The 23,177-nt window shown below is 62.6% G+C and overlaps 1 protein-coding gene across 3 annotated transcripts in view; it reads right to left on the bottom strand.

The window, feature by feature from the left end:
* CLCN2 (chloride voltage-gated channel 2) overlaps positions 1 to 23,177 on the bottom strand; it is a 41,314-nt gene that overhangs the window by 15,651 nt on the left and 2,486 nt on the right. For 2 of the 3 annotated variants that reach the window (XM_054040515.1, XM_054040516.1), the window contains exons 2-7: positions 10,628 to 10,784; positions 3,546 to 3,677; positions 1,406 to 1,534; positions 1,069 to 1,202; positions 742 to 819; positions 137 to 215 (exon numbers count right to left, since the gene is read on the bottom strand). In XM_054040515.1, the coding sequence (XP_053896490.1) occupies positions 137 to 215; positions 742 to 819; positions 1,069 to 1,202; positions 1,406 to 1,534; positions 3,546 to 3,677; positions 10,628 to 10,784 (709 nt within the window). Of the gene's footprint in view, positions 1 to 136; positions 216 to 741; positions 820 to 1,068; positions 1,203 to 1,405; positions 1,535 to 3,545; positions 3,678 to 10,627; positions 10,785 to 23,177 lie in introns of those variants that run through there. The other variant, XM_054040517.1, reaches the window with a different exon arrangement.

Genomic DNA, 23,177 nt, shown 5'->3' with positions numbered 1-23,177 from the left:
CCAGGCACAGCTCCCACGCTGCCCTGCTGGAGGGTTCGGTTAGCTCAGAGCCATGGGGAGCTGTGGGATCAGGCAGGGCAGGGCCAGGGGAGAGGCGGGCGGGGTCCAGCCCCACAGCCCGCACGGCAGGCCCTACCTCCAATGGGGGCAGCAAAGCAGCAGCCGACGCCCACGGCACAGGCAGCCACCAGCATCTCGATATTGCGGGACTCGTTCTGCAAGGCAAGGGAGAGCAGGAGACGATGGAGGGCAGCGCCCGGGCGGGAGCTCCCTGTGGGGACACGCCCCAGGCAGCCACGGCCGGAGAGACTCCTCCCAGAGCTCACCCTCTCCCCTGCCACGTCTGGAGACACCCCCCGTGGGGCTCACTCTCTCCCCTGCCATGTCCGGAGACACCCCCCGTGGGGCTCACCCTCTCCCGCCACGTCCGGAGACACCCTCCATGGGGCTCATCCTCTCCTCTGCCACGGCCAGAGCCATCTTCCGGCCCTGCCCAGCCACGGCCAGAGACACCCCCCCCGTGGGGCCCACCCTCTCCTCTGCCACGGCCAGAGCCACTCTCCCCGCCCTGCCCAGCCGTGGCCAGAGACCAGGGTCAGAGAGGACAAACCTCCTGCCCCACAGCCAGGGGATCCCTCTGCAGACCTGAGAGCCCCCCGCTCTCATTGCATTCCCAGCCCGGCCCGGCCCCTGGTACCCGTTCGGTCAGCACCCGCAGGCCACACAGCGTCGGCCTCTCACCTCGTAGATGCCTCCAAAGAGGGAGAGGAATTTGCTGAGCAGGGCGGCGCACATGCTGGCAATGTGGACAAAGGGCCCCTGTGGGAAGAGTGCCAGGAACTGGTTACCACGGGCACCCAGCCTCAAAGCAGTGAGCCTTGTGGGAAGACTCGCTCACTGGCAGGGCCACCCACCCACTTCAGCTGGCACATGCCCCCCCGTGTAGGGCCACCCGCCCACCACTCCTGGTACATGCCCCCCCCCGGTAGGGCTGCCTGCCCACCGCACCTGGCACCCACCTTCTGCCCCCCTCTAGACATGGCCCAGCAGCTCCCCTGCCTCTCTTACCTCCTTGCCCAGGGGCATCCCGCTGCCCAGCGCACAGGTCAGGCCGATGACCTTGGCCACGAAGGTTTTGAGGGTGAGATACTCCTTCAGCACCACACCTCGGAGAATGGTCTTCATCTCGGGGATGCCTGAGCCTGGGGAAGGGGATGGGTGAGCACCCAGAGAGGGGCTGTAGCCCCCACTCCCTCCTCCTTCACGGCCCTTTGCGGGGGAGGGGAGATCCAGGTCTAGCCCCCCACCCCCAGGCCAGAAAGCTGGGCACAGGAGGGGTGATTTCCCCCGGCGTGGTCTCGCAGAGTGGGCTGGGGGATCCCGAGGGGCAGGGGCTGGCTCCTACCCACGGCCTGCGGGGCCAGGATCTGGGTGAAGCCGGCCGAGAAGGTGATGAGCACCACGGGGTAGGTGACCCAGGCCATGTACTGCAGGAAGATGTTGGTGTCCAAGCCCCCGTACATCCACTTCTGGGCTGCGGAGAGATGGGGAGTGGTCACTGAGGGGGCTCGCTGGCATCGGGGTCATTGGCTGCCCTGCCCCCCTCAGCCCAGGGGAGGGAGGGCACAGACAGGGCCCCATTCAGGATGACACAGCCCCATCCAAAGGGGCCAAACCCTTCCACTGCCTGGAGCCTCTGCTCAAGGGAGCCACCACAACGCGGGACTGAGCCCATACCTGCCTGGCCACGCCTCGGACCCACCTCCCTGGCTGACACCTACCCAGTCCCCTTCCTGGGCCCAGCCCCCTGGCTGACACCTACCCAGCCCCCTTCCTCCGCCCCCCAGGCCCATCCCCCTGGCTGACATCTACCCAGTCCCCTCCCTCCGCCCCCCAGGCCCATCCCCCTGGCTGACACCTACCCAGCCCCCTTCCTCCGCCCCCCAGGCCCAGCCCCCTGGCTGACACCTACCCAGTCCCCTCCCTCCCCCCCCAGGCCCAGCCCCCTGGCTGACATCTACCCAGTCCCCTCCCTCCCCCCCCAGGCCCATCCCCCTGGCTGACATCTACCCATCCCCCCACTTGGGCCCAGCCCCCTGGCTGACACCTACCCAGCCCCCTTCCTCCGCCCCCCAGGCCCATCCCCCTGGCTGACATCTACCCAGTCCCCTCCCTCCGCCCCCCAGGCCCATCCCCCTGGCTGACACCTACCCAGCCCCCTTCCTCCGCCCCCCAGGCCCAGCCCCCTGGCTGACACCTACCCAGTCCCCTCCCTCCCCCCCCAGGCCCAGCCCCCTGGCTGACATCTACCCAGTCCCCTCCCTCCCCCCCCAGGCCCATCCCCCTGGCTGACATCTACCCAGCCCCCTCCCTCCCCCCCCAGGCCCATCCCCCTGGCTGACATCTACCCAGCCCCCTTCCTGGGCCCAGCCCCCTGGCTGACATCTACCCATCCCACCACCTGGGCCCAGCCCCCTGGCTGACACCTACCCAGTCCCCCCCCACCCGCCGCCCAGCTCCCTGACAATTTACCCATCCCCCCCCGGGCCCATCCCCCGGCTGACACCTACCCAGCCCCCTTCCTCCGCCCCCCAGGCCCATCCCCCTGGCTGACACCTACCCAGCCCCCTTCCTCCCCCCCCAGGCCCATCCCCCTGGCTGACACCTACGCAGCCCCCTTCCTCCCCCCCCAGGCCCATCCCCCTGGCTGACACCTACTCAGCCCCCTTCCTCCGCCCCCCAGGCCCATCCCCCTGGCTGACATCTACCCAGTCCCCTCCCTCCCCCCCCAGGCCCATCCCCCTGGCTGACATCTACCCATCCCCCCACCTGGGCCCAGCCCCCTGGCTGACACCTACCCAGCCCCCTTCCTCCGCCCCCCAGGCCCATCCCCCTGGCTGACACCTACCCAGCCCCCTTCCTCCCCCCCCCGGGCCCATCCCCCTGGCTGACACCTACCCAGCCCCCTTCCTCCCCCCCCAGGCCCATCCCCCTGGCTGACACCTACCCAGCCCCCTTCCTGGGCCCAGCCCCCTGGCTGACACCTACCCAGCCCCCTTCCTCCGCCCCCCAGGCCCATCCCCCTGGCTGACATCTACCCAGTCCCCTCCCTCCCCCCCCAGGCCCATCCCCCTGGCTGACATCTACCCATCCCCCTTCCTCCGCCCCCCAGGCCCATCCCCCTGGCTGACACCTACCCAGTCCCCCCCCACCCGCCGCCCAGCTCCCTGACAATTTACCCATCCCCCCCCTGGGCCCATCCCCCGGCTGACACCTACCCAGCCCCCTTCCTCCGCCCCCCAGACCCATCCCCCTGGCTGACATCTACCCAGTCCCCTCCCTCCCCCCCCAGGCCCATCCCCCTGGCTGACATCTACCCATCCCCCCACCTGGGCCCATCCCCCTGGCTGACAGGGTACCCAGCCCCCCCACCTGGGCCCTGGGCAATCCTGGCTGTGCCCTCAGCGTGCCAAGCAGACCAGCTGCCTGGCTCTGTCCGAGGGCACAGAGGCAAGTGGCCCCAGCCCGGCCCCGGCCCCCCTCACCTTGCAGGCAGGTGGCTATGGCGAAGTCCATGGCCCAGCTCACCAGCGCCATGACCAGCCCCAGCAGGATGAGGAAGATCCAGTCCTCGCCCACCTTGGAGATGAGGAACTTCTGGCATCGCACGGTGCAGACTGTGGGGAGAGCGCGGGAGCTGAGCCGGGGGGGAAGGGCCCATCCTCCCTGCCCAGCCAGGGCATCCTGGAGGCAAGATTAACCCGCCCCCCCAACCCGGCACGGCTCAGACAGACGGATCGACAATCCCGCTGCCTCCCCCCCCAGAGACTCTTTGCAGCCATCCAAGCTCTCCAGCAATGGGCCATGGCGGTGGGGGAGAGGGGAGATTGGGGGCTGGGGGAGCGCCAGGCTGCCAGGTGGGCTGGGACACAGCCCCTGCAGACTCTCGGGGGTTAGTGCAGCCCGGATCTCTGCACTGAGCTCTGTGCCAGCTCCTCAGGACCGGGCACAGGGGATGGGCAGAACCATCCGCTCCGGCTATTCACCCTGGCTCCTGCCCTGGCCACAGGGACCTCGCAGGCCGGGCTCCAGCCTGTGCCGCTGGGGGAGAGATGGGGCTTGGAGGAGAGAAGTCAGAGCAATAGGGCACAGGGAGAAGCTCCAGGAGAAGGGACACCCTCGCACAGGGCTGGCCAGAGGGGAGCAGAGACGGGCTCCAGGAGGTGCTGAGTCTCCCCCACACAGCTCTGCCAATGTCCCTCAGTCCCGACCTAAGTTCCCTCTAAGCTGCGCGGCTGTGTAGCAGGCCATCAAGGGCTGCGCAGGCAGGGAGAGGCGCCTCTCCCCTAGTCCCAGGCTGCTGCAACGAGAGAGGGCTGGGGGCAGTCCTCTCTCCCCACCGTAGCCCCAGAGCAGCCTGCACCTTAAACCCCTCATCCCTGGCCCCACCCCAGAGCCCACCCCCCCAGCTAGAGCCCTCATCCCCGCATACCCCAACCCTCTGCTCCAGCCCTGAGCCCCCTCCCACACTCCGAACCCCTCGGCCCCACCGCCGCCACACATCGCCTCCATATTGGTGCACATAACAAAATTCATTCCACACATGGATGTAAAAAAATTAAGGGAACATTGGTCCCAACCCACAGCCCCCACTGCTATCCCAGTTCTTGGCTCCCCCCACAGCTCTGCTGGTGCCCCTCAGCCTCGAACCTCAGCCCGCCCTGCTATCCCAGTTCTGGGCTCCCCCCCACAGCTCTGTTGGTGCCCCTCAGTCCCGACCCATATCCCCTGTTGCTATCCCAGCTCTGGGCTCCCCCACCAAGCTCTGCTGGTGCCCCTCAGTCCCAACCCACAGCCCCCTGCTGTCCCAGCTCTGGGCTCCCCCTGCCCACCGCTCTGCCAGTGCCCCTCAGTCCCGACCCACAACCCCCTGCTATCCCAGCCCTGGACTCCCCCCGCCCACAGCTCTACCGGTGTCCCTCAATCCCGACCCACAGCCCCCTGCTGTCCCAGCCCTGGACTCCCCCCACCCACAGCTCTGCCGGTGCCCCTCAATCCCGACCCACAGCCCCCTGCTATCCCAGCCCTGGACTCCCCCCACCCACAGCTCTGCCGGTGCCCCTCAATCCCGACCCACAGCCCCCTGCTGTCCCAGCCCTGGACTCCCCCCGCCCACCGCTCTGCCGGTGCCCCTCAGTCCCGACCCTGCTGCACTCCACTCTCCCAGTGCTGAACAAAGACGCCCCTGGTGCCAATTCATTATGGGAGCTGAGCTGTGGACAGTCCAGCAGAGATGGCCGCAGATGGAGACCCACAGTCCACTTGTCTCACAAGCCAGACAACCCTGGACGTTGGCATTTACATCACTCAGGGACCTGCCACAGCAGAGCGCCCTCCAAGGCCGTGCTGGGATAGAGTGAGAACTGCAGGGCCCCTCAACACCAAGCTGGGGTGTGGGGGAAGGAGCAGGCTGGGCAGCAGCTAAAGCAGCACAGCGCCCCCTAGTGCCAGGCTGGGCGCATAGCGATGGGCAGGGTGCAATGGGGCAGCAGCACAGTGCCCCCTAGTGCCAGGCTGGGCGCATAGCGATGGGCAGGATGCCATAGGGCAGCAGTGCAGCGCCCCCTAGTGCCAGGCTGGGTGCATAGCGATGGGCAGGGTGCCATAGGGCAGCAGTGCAGCGCCCCCTAGTGCCAGGCTGGGTGCATAGCGATGGGCAGGGTGCCATAGGACAGCAGTGCAGCGCCCCCTAGTGCCAGGCTGGGTGCATAGCGATGGGCAGGGTGCCATAGGGCAGCAGTGCAGCGCCCCCTAGTGCGAGGCTGGGTACATGGAGATGGGCAGGGTGCAATGGGGCAGCAGCACAGTGCCCCCTAGTGCCAGGCTGGGTGTGTAGCGATGGACAGGGTGCCATAGGGCAGCAGCACAGCACCCCCTAGTGCCAGGCTGCCCCATAGCCAGTGATGCCACTGAGGCTGGATGTGGGGAGACGGGCTGGGAGCGAGGTCCCCACCGTCCGTGTTTCTTCCTCCCAGCCCTGGCGCACACGGCAGAGTGCGGCGCTGCTAAACACTGGCTAAGTGCCTGCGAGGTCTCCGGGGAGCGGGGTGTGCGGGGAAGTGAGGCTGACGCGGCCTCACTCGCAGCACAGAAAGCCCTCAGCAGCTTGTGACGGCGAGACGCTCCGGGGCGCCCCCTGCTGGGGGAGAGCAGGGCAGAGGAGGGGGCATTGTTGTGGTGGAGAGGGTGAGGGTGAGCCAGGCCAGAGGGATGGCTCCCGAGGCTCTGAATGGCGCAGAAGGGTGGCAAGACTCAGTCACAGCTGAGCACCAGCTCCCTGCCCAGCCAGACATCTGTGCCCTCTAGAGACCCAGCCAGCGAGGGGCCAGCCCCAAGGCTAAGCAGGCAGTCTGCTGACCTAAGGGATGGGGCACCTGCTTAGCCCCGATGGCTGATGGCTCCCTCAATGAGCCAGCTGGTCTCCTGGCAGACGTCTGAGCAAAGCAGGGGCTGGTGCCAATGCTGCTCTGCCCACAGCAAGGTGTCCCACAGCAGCTCCACAGCCCAGAGCCGCAGTGCTTGGCAGCATCTCTGCTTGGCAGCCCCAACTGGCCCCACACCTGTACCCAGGGCAGCTGCTCCGCTCAGCCTGCCACCTAGGGTGGCCAGACAGCAAATGTGAAAAACCGGGACGGGGGTGGGGGGTAATAGGAGCCTATATAAGAAAAAGACCCCAAAATCGTGACTGTCCCTATAAAATCAGGACATCTGGTCATCCTACTGCCACCCCAGGGCCTGGCCTCCCCCAGAGATCCCACCAGCCCCATGCTCCTGGCCTGCAAAGTGCTGGGGTCTGGGGCCAGGTTCTCAGCCTCGTCCGCCCTCTAGTGACCACTGCCATTAGTGCAGTCCAATGGATTGCAGCAGGGAGTCAGCACTTGGCTAGTGCCAGACAATTGGCACCATCACTGGCAGACGTGGAGGGGTGGGGTGGGGTGGGGTGGGTGATCAATCAGACCTGGCTGTGGAGCCCGGCAGCCCTGCAGAGCCCAGCAGCCCCCCCAGTACATTGTGTGAAGAAATACTTCCTTTCCTTTCTTTTCTTTTTTGAGGTGTGGTGACCAGACCTGCACGCAGTATTCAAGATGTGGGCGTACCATGGATTTATAGAGAGGCAATATGATATTTTCTGTCTTGCTATCTATCCCTTTCTTAATGGTTCCTAACATTCTGTTCCTAACATTCGGCTGTACACTGAGTGATGTTTTCAGTGAACTATCCACAATCAGTCCAAGATCTCTTTCTTGAGCGGTAACAGCTAACTTAGACCCCCTCATTTGATATGTTTTCCAATGTGCATTACTTTGCATTTATCAACCTTGAATTTAATCTGCCATTTTGTTGCCCAGTCACCCAGTTCTGTGAGATCCCTTTGTAGCTCTTCGCAATCTGCTTTGAACTTAACTATCTTGAGTAATTTTGTATTGTCTGCAAATTTTGTTACCTCACTGTTCACCCCTTTTTCCAGATCGTTTATGAATATGTTGAATAGGACTGGTCCCAGTACAGACCCCTGGGGGACACCTCTATTTACCGCTCTCCATTCTGAAAACTGACCAGAATGGAGAGAGGTAAATAGTTTCCTATCTTTCCTACCCTTTGTTTCCTATCTTTCAACTAGTTACTGATCCATGAGAGAACCTTCCTTCTCATCCCATGACTGTTTACTTTGCTTAAGAGCCTTTGGTGAGGGACCTTGTCAAAGACTTTCTGAAAGTCTAAGTACACTATATCCACTGGATCCCCCTTGTCCACATGCTAATTGACCCCCTCAAAGAAGTCTAGTAGATTGGTGAGGCATGATTTCCCTTTACATAAACCATGTTGACTATTCCCCAACAAATCATGTTCATCTATATGTCTGATAATTCTGTTTGTTACTACAGTTTCAACCAGTTTGCCCAGTACTGAAGTCAGGCTTACCGTGTGCCTGTAATTGCCGGGATCGCCTCTTGACCCTTTTTAAAAAATTGGCATCACATTAGTTATCCTCCAGTCATCTGATACCAATGCTGATTTAAATGATAGGTTACATACCACAGTTAGTAGTTCTGCAATTTCACATTTGAGTTCCTTCAGAACTCTTGGGTGAATACCAGCTGGTCCTGGTGACTTATTACTGTTTAGTTTATCAATTTGTTCCAAAACCTCCTCTAATGACATCTCAGTCTGGGACAGTTCCTCAGATTTGTCACCTAAAAAGAGTGGCTCAGGGGTGGGAATCTCCTTCATATCCTCTGCAGTGAAGACTAATCAAGGAATTAATTTAGTTTCTCCGCAATGGCCTTATCATCCTTGAGTGCTCCTTTAGCACCTCCATCGTCCAGTGGTCCCACTGGTTGTTTAGCTGGCTTCCTGCTTCTGATCTACTTCAAAAATTGTTTGCTGTTACTTTCTGAGTCTTTGGCTAGTCGCTCTTCAAATTCTTTTTTGGCCTTCCTAATTATATTTTTACACTTCATTTGCCAAAGTTTATGCTCCTATTTTCCTCTCTAGGATTTAACTTCCACTTTTTAAAGGAAGCCTTTTTGCCTCTCACTGCTTCTTTCACTTTGTTGTTTAGCCACGGTGGCTCTTTTTTGGTTCACTTGCTGGGTGTTTTAATTTGGGGGATACATTTAAGTTGAGCCTCTATTATGGTGTCTTTAAAAAGTTTCTGTGCAGCTTACAAGCATTTCACTTTTGACATTGTACCCTTTAATTTCTGTTTCACTAACCTCCACCTTTTGGTGTAGTTCCCCTTTCTGAAATTAAATGCTACCGTGGTGGGCTGCTGTGGTGTTTTCCTCCTCCCAGGGATGTTAATTTTTATTGTGTTATGGTCACAATTACCAAGCGATTCAGTTATATTCACCTCTTGGACCAGATCCTGTGCTCCACTTAGGACTAAATCAAGAATTGCCTCTCCTCTGGTGGGTTCCAGGACTAGCTGCTCCAAGAAACCGTCATTTATGGGGTCAAGAAAGCTTATCTCTGCATCCCGTCCTGAGGTGACATGTACCCAGGCAATATGGGGATAGTTGAAATCCCCTGTCAGTATTGAGTTGGTTTTTTTAAAGATTTTTACTACATTTGACTGTCTCAGAGCAGAGCCTGCCTGCAGAACACCCACCCACACACCCCAACTTTCCATGTCCTCCCCGCCCCAAGCAGGTACACAGCTCACACTCCCCCCAGCCATAGGGCAGTCAGGTCTTCCCCACACCCACACTGCGCTTAATACACGCCTGCCCAGCTCGCCCGCCACCCCCAGCCCAGCAGCGCTCATCCCCCCTGAGTGTAGCAGATGAGCCCAGCTCACCCGGCTGTGTGAGGAGTCACAGGACTTCCTGTCACAAAGGGAAAGGCGCGTAATCGGAACAGCCAGAACAAGTCACAAATCTCCCCTGCTCCAACGCACATGGGGACGGGGACTGTGTGCTCAGAACAGGGGATCTGGGTCCCCGGCGTGGACACAGGCAGGGAGAGGGAATCATCCCCCCCACCGGTGTGGGCATAGGCAGGGAGGGGGAATCGTCCCCCCAGTGTGGGCACAGGCAGGGAGGGGGAATCGTCCCCCCAGTGTGGGCACAGGCAGGGAGGGGGAATCATCCCCCCCGGTGTGGGCACAGGCAGGGAGGGGGAATCGTCCCCCCCGGCGTGGGCACTGTGTAGGCAGGGAGGGGCCACTAGTTATTTTTGGGAAGGCCACATTTCTGCTGGTGGCCAGATGGGCAGGTGTCACTGTCCTCATCTGTGAGTGTCCAATGACAACGAGTGAGTCATTTTTTCTCCAGCAGCCCGGTTTGCGCCAAGGACACAGCCCAAATCCCCGTGTTGCACAGGGCGAGGTCATGCATGCTTAGCCTATTGTTACGGGTCACCGGCCGCTCTCCCTCCAGGAGGCACGGCCCAGCTCTGGATCTGCGGGGTGGGCCGGGATGGAGACTTGGAAGGAGACCCAGAGCCAGGGAGCGAGAGAAAACAGAGAAGAAAGGGGACTGGTGAGCTCAACAGTGCCCGGCTGGGGGCTGTGAGCCCGGCACAACCACTGAGCCAGCTGCACAGACGGGACGAGAGGAGAGAGGCAGGGATGAGAGGAGAGGGAAGAGGGAGTGGGATGGGTGGAAAGAGGGAGGTGCAAGGGGGAGTGATGGTTGTGCACGAGGGCCCGGGGAATGCACCGGGGTGTGCACAAGGCCTGGGCATGTACCGGGATGTGCACAAAAGCCTGGGTGTGCACCGGGGTGTGCATGAGGGCCCGGGCATGCACCAGGGAGTGCATGAGGGCCCGGGTGTTCACTGGGGTGTGCACAAGGGCCTGGGCGTGTACTTGGGTGTGCACGAGGGCCTGGGCATGTACTGGGGTGTGCACGAGGGCCTGGGCGTGCACCAGGGTGTGGTCGTATGTACACTAGGCCTGAGCGCACACACTTGTGCAGCCAGCACTCCCTGTGGGAAGCTGTAGGGTGTTGGGGAGGCTGTGATTTCACTGGGCTGGAGGCCCGTGGTTGTGGGTTTCACAGGAGCCCCCCCCCATGCAATGGGGCAGCCTGGCCCGTGTGTCTGTCCCCTGCGGGCTCCTTACTGCGGCAGCGGGCGCAGCGGCTCTGGTCGTACTCCAGCAGCTCCGGCCCGCGGGCACGCTCCTTCGGGAAGGCTTTCCAGCGCTCCTGCTGCAGCCGGATGCGTGCCGCCTCCTCCTTGGCAAAGGCTCCCAGGTCCTGAGTGTAGCGGCCATACATCTGGCAGAGAGAGCGCGGCGTCAGGAGGGCGGACAACAGGCCAGATGCAGGGATAATCTGCCCTGTAGGCCCCCACCTCCACCAGGGCTCGGTGACCCTGGAGAGGGGCCTGGGGGAGAAGGCAGGGGGTTGCCCCTCGCCCCCCAACACAGGCAGAGCTGGGGGCACTGGCAGCTTGGGGGGGAGAAGCCAGTGGCTTAGCCCTTCCCCAAACATCCCAGAGTTCAGCATGAGGTCCACCCCAACCCCACTGCAGCTGCTCACACCAGCACCCCAGACACTGGGGTCTGAGGGGCAGCATACCTGCCCCCTACTCTCCACCTCCCTGACTGCCCTGCAGGGTTTCCTTCCCCCCCCCCACGTGGTGCCTTTACCTCACCCCGCACTGAGCTCATAGCCGCGTTATGGAGGCAGGGCATGTGCTGAACAGCCCTGGGCCCATGTAGGGACGGGCAGAGCCTGTGGCAATCAGGGCACAGGCCAGCCCAGTGGGCAATGACACTCTACATGTCCCAGCCTGCCCGGGGCAGGCCTAGCCCAGATCCAGACACAGGCGACCCCGCGCAGCGGCAGGGGCCTCTGGCTGCAGCCCTTTCCCAGCCGCACGAGGCGCGGGGCCAAGACATGAGACAGCAGCTAGGGAGGGGGAGCAACAGGACAGCAAGGCCGGGCGCCCGTATGGGGCCCTTCAGGCTCCCAGCACTGCATGGGCACAGCTACCCTCCCCCGCGTGGATGGGGAAACCGAGGCTGGGGAGCAACTGGCTCGGGATCAGAGTCTGTGGGGGAGCTGGGAGTCTCGAACCCAGGAGTCCCGACCCCCAACCCTGGGCTCCTCCCATTGGGAAACGCTGCCAGGAAAGCAGGGCAAGAAGCAACGGGAGCAAATGGAGCTCTCCGTTGGCTGGATCCAGTCATGGGGCCAGCTCCAGGTCTCAGCCCCGCCTTTCCCACAGCAGAGAGGGGAATCCACATGCACACAGAGGCAGGGGTAGGCGCTGGGCTCCCGGCCTGGCCAGAACAATGCCAGGCAGATAAGGAAGCTTCACAATCAATAGCAATTGTTCCCCCAGTGCAATGCGTCTCCCAGCACCAGCACAGGAAACGGGCCCCAGTGCCCAGCTGGAGTGGGCTGGCACCAGCACACGGCACCGCCCGCCCAGCGACCCGCCAGCAGCAGCCTGACATCAGGGGGGGGGGGTGTTCCCCATCCTGCCAGCTCCAGGTCAGGGGGGTGGTGGATTCCAAACAGGCCTCCCCACGATCAAGGGGATGGGCAGCCACTGGGTGCCAGCGATGGGCTAAGCAGGCTGTTTGCAGCCTTTCCGAGTGGGCTTCCAGCCAATTCCCTGCCCTGCAGGCCCCATCCCACTGGGCCCCAGGCCTGGTGCAACATCCTAGGCTCCGAGTGTCCCCACTGGGAGTGGGGCCCAGGGCTTGCTCCTTTCAGCTCCAGCGCTGGCGATCTCTTACGCTGCCAAGGGTCTTCAAGGGGGAGGTTCATTAGAGCTTTTCTCTTCCCTTAGATAGGGGGTTCCAGCTTCCCCAGTCAGGGGGTCCCTGCAGGCTGCAGGGGCAGACCAGGGGGGCAGACGTAGAGCAGAGTGGGTCCCCATGGGCTCTGGGGGGCAGATGCAGAGTGACAGGAGGGGAAGTTGTAGAATGAGCGGGGGATGGGTTACAGGGGCAGCAGGCACAGAGCGAGACGTGGGGTCCCTGCAGAGCTACAGACTTGCATCCCCCCCGCTGAGCTGATCCAGCTGCTGGTGCCTGAACCGGTGAGGCAGCCTGGTGCTGGCCCTGATCAGTGGACGGTGACTGAGGACCACACCCAGAGATGGAGCCTTTCACCGCTAGGTCATTCTGGGAGCTCAGATGCAGCCCTGGTCAGTTACCAGAGAGCCACTGCCGGCCACCAGCTGCCTAGAAGCCTGGGTGAAGTGACCACATGGATCCAGCTAGGGCTGACGGTGCAAGACAGCGCGTGAAGGACTAACCCACCCCCAGCGGCAGGTCGTTTCTAAGCGGCAGTTGGGGGGAGGGGGGCGGGGGTGAAGCTTCACCCTATTAAGTGTCCTTGCAGGTAGGTACTAGCTATCGCTAGGCTCTGGGCCTCACCGATCTGGTGGCAGGGAGTTCCACAGGCTCACCGGCTCTTAGGGACAAAACCATTTCCTTTCGTCGTTCTGAAATACGAGAGTTGGGTCCTAGGCCAAGGAGCTGACAACGGGGACTGTCCCTCCCCGAGATTCGCAGAGGGCTGAGGCCAGGAGCGGTATTCACAGACACCCTGAGGGCAGAGAGGGGGCAGCACTGGAAGGAACGGGCCAAGCCGCGTCTCAGGGGAAACTCCCCAACACACAGCGGGACGGACACGGGGGAATTCCCCCCAATAAGCAGAAGAAGCCCCAGCACTTGAGACTTTAAAAGCGAGGCCGGTTAGAGCTGCGGAGACAGGAGCCCGGGGGCTGAGGCTGGCACGGCCCCTGCCGCGAGTTCCTTGTGCCCTCTCTCTCCAGCAGGAGGGGTGCACAGGCGGGCATTGATCCTGTACTGTAAGGGCAATGCCAAGGACTTCCTCCCTCCCCGGCAGGGCCAGAATACAGAGTGCCAGGAACAATGGGAGGCTTTAGCTAGAGACGGCTGCTCATGGGAAGAAAAGCCGAGGGGCCTGACAGTTCTGGCACTAAGTGCACAGGAGCTACGTGAGGGCCATGCCGATTCCCCCACAGTCCCAGGGCCGGGCTGGATGGGCCCGCCTGAGCCGGCGCAGCACAGGGCCTAGTCCGACCCAGCCCCAGCAGTCCCGGACACAGCTCAGCCCACGCAGGGCTCGGCTCTGCTCTCCCTGCAAGCGAAGGGGTGATGGGTCCCAGGAGGCGGAGGACCTGGGAGCTCTGCCCTGCCCGTTACTTGCAGAAGGCAGGCCGGACTCGCCCCACCTTGCTCCTCGCTGGCCCATGCAGACTCCAGGCCAGAACTGGGCTCTGCTTAGCGTCTGGGCTGCACTCAGAGTGCCAGGGAGACTAGCAATGGGGAATGGGGTCAGACCCAAAGGGATTCCCGAGGCGCTCCCTTGGGAGTTAACCTAGGGGGGACCCGGGACTGGCCTGACTTGGCAGAGTCCTGCCCCCCCACCCCCCGGTGGCAGCAGGGCGGCTAAGAGAAACATCTGGTTTGAATGGGACTGGGTCCACCCCCAGTCTCAGCGCTGCCCCTCGCCCCGCAGGGGAGTGCAGCCTGCCCCCAGCGCAGGCTGGCATCGGGGGAGAGGCGAGGAGGGGCGCGGGGAGCAGAGGCCCACGCTGCACAGCGGGGAGCATGCACTGTTGCCAGAGAGCCACAAGGGGTGCCAGGGAGAAATGGAAGAATTGGGCCCCGTGGGCAGCAATGGAATAGCGGGTAGGGAATAGGCCTGGGAGCAGGGGGTAGAAATCCCCAGAGCACCGGGGAAGGAGAGCAGGATGAATGGGGCTAGTCCCTGGGGCTCTAGGGCCTGAGCATGGGATTAGCCCCATAACTCAGCAGGTCTGGCGAGGGGCCCTGCTGGCCGGCTTCCTGTGACGCACGTGACATGCCTTTCCCCACAGCGCGCACTAACCCCAGAGCTCGCCCTGCAAGGGTAGGGACAGATGGTACAGGGGGTCAGGCACTGACCCAGGAGAGCTGGGGTCAATTCCCTGCTCTGCCACAGACTCCCCGTGTCCTTGGGCAAGTCATTCAGCTCCCCATCTGCCCCATGGGGATAACAGCTGGGCTGGGCTGGGTGGGAATCTCTGTCCAGCCAGGCCTGGCTGTCCCCAAGGAGGCTGCTGGCAACAATACTGGGTGGGATGAGGCTACTTCCCCACCAAGACCTTGGCCTGGGACTTAGCACTCATGTCACAATTGAGGAAATGTCTTTGTCCCTAACCCATGGTGAGCCTGTGGAACTCCCTGCCACCAGATCGATGAGGCCCGGAGCCTAGTGAGCTTGAAGTGAAGGACTGGCCATTCCAGTGGGTAACGTGTGTAGTGGCACCGGTGAGGATAAACTCATTCAACCTTTCAAGTCCCCATTAGGGAGATGGGGGCTATAGAAGTACTTTTGACAGAGGCTGTTACAACTTCCTGCTGCTCGCCTACGTCCCCTCAGACCAGTGTAAACAACCCCTCCCTCCTGCCACTTGCCCGTGGGACCGTCACCTCCCCCAGGTAAATCCAGGTCCTCTCAGTCCCTCCTGGTACAGCACTCGCAGCACCCCCTGCTCAGCTCCATGCCAGTCTCTGAACTCCTCCCCGACGCGCTATTTTGTTTGGGTGCCAGCTGGTAGCTCAGGCAGGAAACGCCAACGCTCGGGGCCGCGGCACTCCGGTGTGGCGAAATCAGAGTAGGACTCGAAAGGAGCCTGCAAAGCTGTCCCTGATCACCGCCATGACAGGCAAGGCAAGGCGCACCCACCGCCAAAACTTGACCTTTCCTGACCAGCAGTAACGCGACACTCACGGCGCTTTGCCGGGGGACATTACGAGGGGTTTTGTCCTTGTTTAAAGGGGATGTAAAATGAGAAACACCTATGGGGAGAAGAACCACCCCCCAATCCCTGGCTGGGTATCCTGCCCCCGCCAGGCGCTTTACGAGCCCCGCCAAACACACGCCCAGCGGAGCCGCACGACAGCATCGCCAACAGCTCATCACTCGGTCGAATCAAAGCCGGCTTCCTCTGGAACAACAAGGGGAGGGCCGGACCCCTGCCAAATTCCAGCCACTTCAGCTGCAGAACTGCTCAAAGGGAAAACAAAGCTGCTTGCAGGATCTGAGCGGAGGGTGGCCCCCACCCGAGCGCCCTTCTCGTCCTTCTCCTGGCTGAGCCGTCTCTGTTCAGACTCCCCTTCCCGCCAGCGGCCAGCCCTCGGAGCACCAGCAAGTGCCACGGCAGGATGGAGACCGTTACGTGCCCTCGACTCTAGCTGCCCCTCCAATACCTGCTTTCTGGGACTGGGGGGCTCGAGGTGAGCGCCACATCCCAGGGCTGTTACACAGAGCAACCGCGTCGGGTCTTTGTGCTGCCATGTCCCCTGGTGTGACGAAGTGGGGGAGTTTCTTGGGTTTTTTTCTGTGTTATGCAGTGGGTTGCATGCAGAGGGAATGGTACTCAGTGTCCCCGGGTGTTACTGGTTTAACGAGGTGAGGGGAGAGGGAGTTGTTGTTGCAGAGGACCGGAGAGGGAACTTGGGACCCCAGCTGATGGCCTGGAGGACGGATACCCTAGTGACTGGTTACCTGGCGACCCGGAGACCCAGTGCAGGAGTCACAGCCGGTTCTGGCCAGTGGGAGGACAATGGGCTGTGGTGAGAGGACCCCGAGGACCCCGGTGACCTAACCAGCCGGTTCCAGCCAGAGGAGGGCTGAGAGGAGAGGAGGCCCAGGCCACCCTGTTTACGACCCTGTTTACCTGGAGAGAAGACAATGGACAGAGGCGGGGCTTGGGGCCGGGGATCTCGAATGCCCAGCTGGGAAGCAGGGGGGCTCGGGGCTGGAGAGGGGGAGCAGGCAAAGCCCACCTGGATGCAGGGGAGACTGGGGTGTGCTGGGCTGAGGGAGGCCAGGCCTGAGAGTTTCCTGTGCTGTGTTCAACTCTCAATAAACCCTCCTGGTTTACACTGGCTGAGAGTCACTCCGGTCTGGAGGCCCTGGGGGTCCAGAGCGAGTGGACTCCCTGAGGGGGCCCATGGCGAGAAACAGGCGTGCTAAGGCTCAGAGAGGTGCAGCTCCAGGAGGTGGAGGGGCCAACCCCGAGGGAGAGTGGACCCCCGAGAAGGGCTGTCTCACTGAAAGGGGCACAGGGACCACGAGTGGGCACGACCTGTGAGTCCGAGACACCTGGCAAACCCCTCTCTGATTCGCTCCCTTCCTGGGCTCTCCTGGCTGCACCTGCTCCCAGGTTTCACCCTTCCAGTGAACCTTCCCCTTTGTGGGCTAAGTGCATTACCCAAGGTTGCTGCGAGCTACAGGCCACACCTGCAGGGGGCTAAGTGCAGAGCATTTGCTTGGGGTGGGTGGGTGCAGTTCATGCTCAATGCAGGCACCAGGGCAGCTGGGGAGGGGACAATGGGACTCCCTGGTGCATCTTGGGCTAGGCTCTGTGGACTAAATCCTTCCCTTCTCCCAGGCTGTGGGCCCACAAAGCTCTGCCCCGGAACGGACTCAAACCCGCTCCCATTCTCTGGGAAGGCAGTCGGGTGCCCAGGCAAGACATGGGGCAGGGGCAGTGGCAGAGCAGGCCTCACTGAACAGACTGGAACCTCTGCCCAAGATATGCCCAGCTGCCACCCTCCCACCCCCGCCACTCACTCGCCCTCTGGCCGATCCAGACACACTCTGGATTGCGTCCTGTTGGGACTTAATTCGTTTTGTTCTTTCCCAAGTACAAATATTGACACAACTGGAGCTGCAGTGATCCCTGTGTCCAGCCTGCTGGCTCGCCCCGGAGAGCAGGGTGAGGGCCTGGCTCACAGCACCCCCAGGGGGCACCGATCCTCTCTGAGAAAGGGGTCCCGGGCAAGCCTCGTTCCCTTAAGACGGAGGATTCTCCTCTGTGGTCTTGGCAGTGCCCAGCCGCATCCCCGCGCTCCCTGCTCGCTCTTCCAATGGCCGGGCGCTTTGTTTGGGCTCCCAGGAGGGGTCTGGGCACAGCTCGCCGCCTTCCCCCGGCTTATTTTTCAACAAAGGCCTTTTGAAAACAAACAGCAGCGAGTCTCCAGCCTCCGCAGAGAAACAGCTGAACAATCACAGCTCTGGGAGGGGCAGGGGGAGCTGGGGACACGGGGGCAGGGGGAATCTCTCCTGGACCTTTCACTTAAATGTCCTGCCTCGGGTGCACGGGCAGCAGGCACTCAGCTCCGGGCCCCAGGTTACCCCTTTGGGCAGCACCTGAGCCCATCCAAAGAGGCCCACCCCATGCCCAGTGCAGCGAAAATGCCCCAGTTCTCCGGGCCTGGGGATCGGAAGACTGAGGGGGTTGTCAGTCACCCAGCCCCCGAATGCCCCATCAAGATGCCCTAGCATTGATAGGGGCATGGAGCACCCTGTGACTCCCCTCCCAGAGCTGGGATTTGCATCTCCGGCTGCAGGAAGGAGGCTTCGGAGATCAACGAGAGGGGAGGGGCTGGGCACCGCTGCTCCATAGCTCTTCTTTGGCTCTGGAGCCAGCGTGCCAGGCTGGGCAGATTAAGGGAGGAAGCTCTCTGTAGCTGTCTCCCGGGGCAGTGCCAGGGTGAGTCTGGGTTGGAGGGATCCTTCTTGTGCCCAGGTACCCTGGCGCAGCTGCGCCCAGGCCTGCTGCTTCTCTGGGCACACGTGACGGTTACACTGGCACGTCGTGTTCCAGTGCCGATGCCCCCCCATCCCGCCTGCAGTGGTCCATCGTCATGGGTACCCCTGTGTGCCAGCCGTGTCCGGTCACTAGGGACTTCACGGCTGGCCAAGGCCCTGCCCTGAGCTCAGCCATGGCACAGAAGACGGAGCAGCCGCCCCGCCCCTCGTCCCTGATGCCACCATGTGAATGGGCAGCAGGGAGACAAGAATCTGGCACCAAGCCCGCCCCAGAGCCCCACGGGAAGGAGCCAGTGCAGCCAGCCCTGGGGGCCCCGGCCAGGCTGCGGGAACCAGAGCCGGGCACAAGCAGCAGCCTGAATTTGAAGAGGGCTGAGCTATGGTGGTGGGGAGATCTGGGAGCACTCAGGCCACTGCCTTCCAAGTGCCTGCCACAGGCTCTAGGACCCTAACCTTGGGCACCCAGAGTTGAAGACGTTGGCCCCTCCCCGCTCCCCAGCCTAGATCTCAGGGACCCGTAGGGGGCTGGAAAAAGGATCTGTCCCAAGCCCACACAGACTCGGGGGCCATGGGGCTCAGGCGGGAGTGCCAGGGGTCCCAGAGAGGCTGGGGAGCCACGTGAGCATGGCGGGGCTGCCCCCACCCTCCGCACAGGGGCGCTCGGCTTCTCACAGAAAAGGCCTTTTCTTCTGGGCCGCGCTGCGACCCCGGGCGCCAGGAGCGTTGGGGACAAAGGGAACAGCGGCAGCAATCTGTGTCACGCTGCTTTTATTACCAGCCTCCGCCCTGGCGGCTGGAATCGCCCTGAGCTGTTGTGAGGGGAACAAGAGGTGCTTGTGAAACGTAAGCCCCTCCATCCCGGAGCCGCATCTCTGAGCCACGAGCCCGGGCGTGAGCCGGACCAGCACCTGGTGTTCCGTGCAGCACCTGCAGGAGGGCTCGGGGGGAAGTGGGGGAGCCCGCCCATGTCCGCACAGGGTGGGTGGGGTACAGCCTTTGGCCCTCCCCAGGGCGGGCTCCTCTGCCAGGCCGTCGGGTGGAGATTGGGGCAGCCCGTGGGGGCACGTGCGTCTCCCAGAGCCAAACGTCCCGTCGCCCACGGTAACCTTGAGCCACCCCCCGTGACGGGTTGCACAACACCCGCAAGGCAGTGCCTGCCGGGGCAGAGGGGAGAACAGCTTATCCATCGAGATAAGGAAAGTGGATAAGAGTTCAAGGTTATGGGAAAAATGGAGAAGGATGGAGCCATCAGAGGGGGCGGAGGGGACTTGTCCCAGCCCCAAGGAGGGAGATTGGGGCCTGGTCAGGCCACTGGGTTATTTTGGGGGTGGGAGATTAGGGGAGAGAGGACAGATGGGGGGACAAAGCACACAGACGGTTTCCTGAAGGAGCACTTGAACCCCCATAGCGATTTGAAAGGCACAACGGGGGTGGGGCAGAGCCAGCGGGGGATGGGGTGAGGAGGCCACAGCCAGCCAGACTCAGGGTCCCCGCTAGGGCAGCCTGCACTGGAACCCCCAGGCGGGGGGCACAGGCACCGTTCTGGGGGCGGGCAGGCTCCACCGGCCCGGGCAGGCTCCACCGGCCCGGGGAAGCTGGCTCAGCAGAGATCTTCCGTGGGAGATCTGCAAAGACAGGGAGCCCCTCGGCACGGGTGTGGGGGGACCCACACGATCCATCCAGTCCCAACGATCTGGCACCAGAGACATCCCAAAGTAGGGGCAGAGTCCCCTGCACGGGCTGGACCAGGACAGCTGATCCGCTGGGCAAGCACAGGGCACAGAGCGCTGGGAGAAGGCTAGCTGGGAAGAGAGGGTGCAGATGAGGGGGGTGGGGGGTACTGATCAGCTGACACCCTCCTGCTGCCTGCTGGGGGTGGGTGGGAGTGGGACCGGGACGCAGCTGGGAGGGCGATTCCCACAGCTCACTCGTTCAAACCGGCTGGGCCCAGCTGGAGCTGAACTTCCCCGTGTTGTAAAGGAGCTGGTTCAAATCACCAGCTCGGGTGTGAAATTTCTCAGAGGAGAAAACAGAGCATCAGTGTCATGCACTCGGCCGGCCCTGTGCCCACAGGCGCTTCCCCCAGCCCGGCACAAGGCAGCTGCAGCGCCCCTCCGCTGACCACGGTGGCCTGCCCTGAGCCCAGCGCGATGCAGGCCGCTCACACAAAGGCCTGTCTGTCGGGGGGCTCTGCGGAGGGCATATGTGGTGGCCCGGTTACCCTGGCTTTCAGAGATGGAGCCGGGTTAGCCGGAAAAGGGAAGAGTTGTCCCCTGGCCAGCAGGGGAGCCTGGGGGAAAGAAACCATTTCACACATGCTCACGAGAGGCAGCACCGTGTGGCTTGTGACTGGTGGCATCGGCAGAGATGTGGGGGGGGGGCACTACCTGTCTCCAGAGCACCCCGCCCGCTCCAGCAACTGGGCCCAACATGCAGCGTGACCTGGGGATTACAACCTGGGCTCCCGGGGGTACAGCCAGGAGGGAGGCAGCAGCATTTGTGCAGCACAGGGACCACGGTGCTGGGGGCCACATAAGCACTTGGGCTGGTCGGTGCCACTATGTCTCAGGGGGGTTCACACCCCACAAGCCCCCCAGGGCCTCCCACCATGTGGATTCTCCCACAAGGCAGAGGGCAGCTTGGCTGCTTCTGCACAGACGCCGACCCTATCCCCTGCACAGCAGAGGTGATCTGTGCCCCCCCCATCTCTATTCTCACAAGTGCAGCCCCACCTCTCCCCAAGATGGGTGGGGAGCACTAGGGAGCTGCCCGGGGATGGAGGGGTTTGGGACAAGGTGAGCTGGGGGGCTATTCCAGAGACAGTGCCTCCACTGATATCCCCTCCTTCCCCCATTGCACGGCCCACTCGGCCCTCCGACCCAGCAGCAAAGCTACACAGGCCCCCAACGCCTAAGGAGCTGGGCCCTGCCCAGCCGTCCGCCGAGGGAAGCCCGCTGGTGGCATCGCCCACCTGGGAGTTTGTTGTGTGCCCATGTGCAGAAGAGCGGAGCCTGTTACAGCCCCCGCGACGAAGCCCGGGCTCTTTAGCTCACGCCGCAGCAGCTCGGGAGGTCCCCGGTTCAATCTCTGGTGTGTCGGCCAAAACGCAGCGGGATGAAGGGAGTCTGCCCTGGCGTGGGATCTTCGAGTAGTCAGCCGCACTCCCCTGGGCGTTTGGTACCAGCTGCCCAGCATGCTCGTGCTCCAATGACAGGGGTCTGGGAAGAGCCCCGTTCCCCAAAGCAGCCTGCCCCATCTGCAGATGTGCCATGAGGCTATTTAGCCCCTGCAAAACAATGGCTCTCCTGCCCCTATGGCTCTCACCCCACCTGCCTCGCCCCAAGACTGGGCTGTAGCGCCCTGGGAACGGCACCAGCCAGCCTGCGTGCGTGTCCCCGCAGACGACCTCTTCCTAGCAGGGCACCGCCGGGAGAGACCCCGGGGCAGATGAACGGGGCCGGGTCTCCCAAACGATGAGCACGGTGGGGATTTGGGGCTTGGCAATGCAGGTGCCCGGTGCAAGATGCCACCGTGCTCCACATGAGGCAGCTGCAGGGTCTCCAGCTGGACCCTTTGCCATGCCACCTCCCCAGCATGCAGCAGCGGCTGTAACCCCGGTAGCCTGGGCCAGAGACCAGTACAAAAGATTGGGGAGAGGGTGAGTCAGTGTCCAGTGAGAATGGCCAGGGGAGGCCTCTCCCCCCACCATGGAAAGGGGAGGGGGCTGCTGGGATCCACACTAGCTGCTGCCCCTAGGCCCCCTCCATCTGCCTCCGGCTGGCAGGTGTCTGAAATCCGAAAGTGCCCTCCCAGGCCTGTCTCTGCTGCTCAGAGCTGGGCACAAGCAGACGCAGCATGGAACTGGCTGGGCTCCTGACCAGCCACAGCAAACACTGTGCTGCAGCTCGGCAGGGCTCTGGCCAGCAGCAGAGGCACAAGGGCTGCCTGCCTGCAGGCTCAGGCAGGCGGCATGGTGTCGGTTAAGCTTAGGGTGCTTTTGGAGAACTTTCTTCGCAGCCAGGAGGGCTGGAGGCTTGCGTGCTTTTAATCAGAGCTGGGACAATGCAGGAGCTGGTGGCTCCCGCCCACCCTGGCCTGCGGGCATGTCCAGCCCTGCCCTGCTGCCCAGGCCACCGAGCAACCCAATGCACAGCAGGGTTATCGAGGTAGCTCACGCTTACTGCCCAGCAGGCTGGAAAGGCCCCTACAGAAGGATTAGCTCAACACCCTCCCCCTTCCCTCCCCCCCAAGGGGCAAGCCCCAGGGACTTGGGCCTCTCTAGAGGTGGCTGCAGCTTTGTTTGCCCCTAGAGAAGGAATCAGAGCCGGCACAACCTCGCACTCCTCTCCTCAGATTACACCCGGCACCCCCAACAGCTAGTCCCGCAGAGGGGCTCAATGCACCGCACCAGCACCGAGGGATTCACAGGGCGAGAGCTACGTGGCCTGGCTCAGATGCCCCTGGTTTGCCCCACATGGGACTGGGCCCCAAACCCCGGTGCCTGCTCCTCTCTGAGCCACGATTCCCCACCACCGCCACCTTCCGTGCCCCTTCCACACGGCAAAGCCCTCAGTCCTGTGCCCCCACAGCCTCCTCCTTCCTTCTCAATATCTCCCAACTGCACCTCAGAGGGGTCGCTAGCCCCTTCCTTCCTGAGGGACCTAGAGGACGTCACTGCAGAAATGCAGCCACCTCTGGGGTGCAGCGTGGAAGTCCAGCTCACACAGGACACAGCACGACAGCAGGGACACAGGTGAGCTGCTACTTCGTCCCTTGGGGCTTGAGCCTCCAAGGGCCATCCAGGCACATGGAGTTTCAGCACCTCGACAGCGGAGCCCATGGGGCGGCAGGGAGCATCCTGCCAGCGGCGCACCCTGCAGGGAATGTGCAGTGCCGCATGCTTCTTCCAGCGGAGAAAGGGCTGCACGGGCATTAGAGCAAGGAGGGGAAAGTCCTCTCTCTACATGGCTCTGGAGAGACGCCACCGGGGATGCTGCACCCAGCTCTGGGGGGCCCCAGCCTGCGGGGAACACGGAACCCCTGCCACATGGGGGAAGGGGTAATGGGAGACAGGCCAGG

This window comes from Malaclemys terrapin, chromosome 9 (genome assembly GCF_027887155.1).
Source record: "Malaclemys terrapin pileata isolate rMalTer1 chromosome 9, rMalTer1.hap1, whole genome shotgun sequence".
NCBI classification, from domain to species: Eukaryota; Metazoa; Chordata; order Testudines; family Emydidae; genus Malaclemys; species Malaclemys terrapin.
This window is presented reverse-complemented; position numbering and strand designations above follow the sequence as displayed.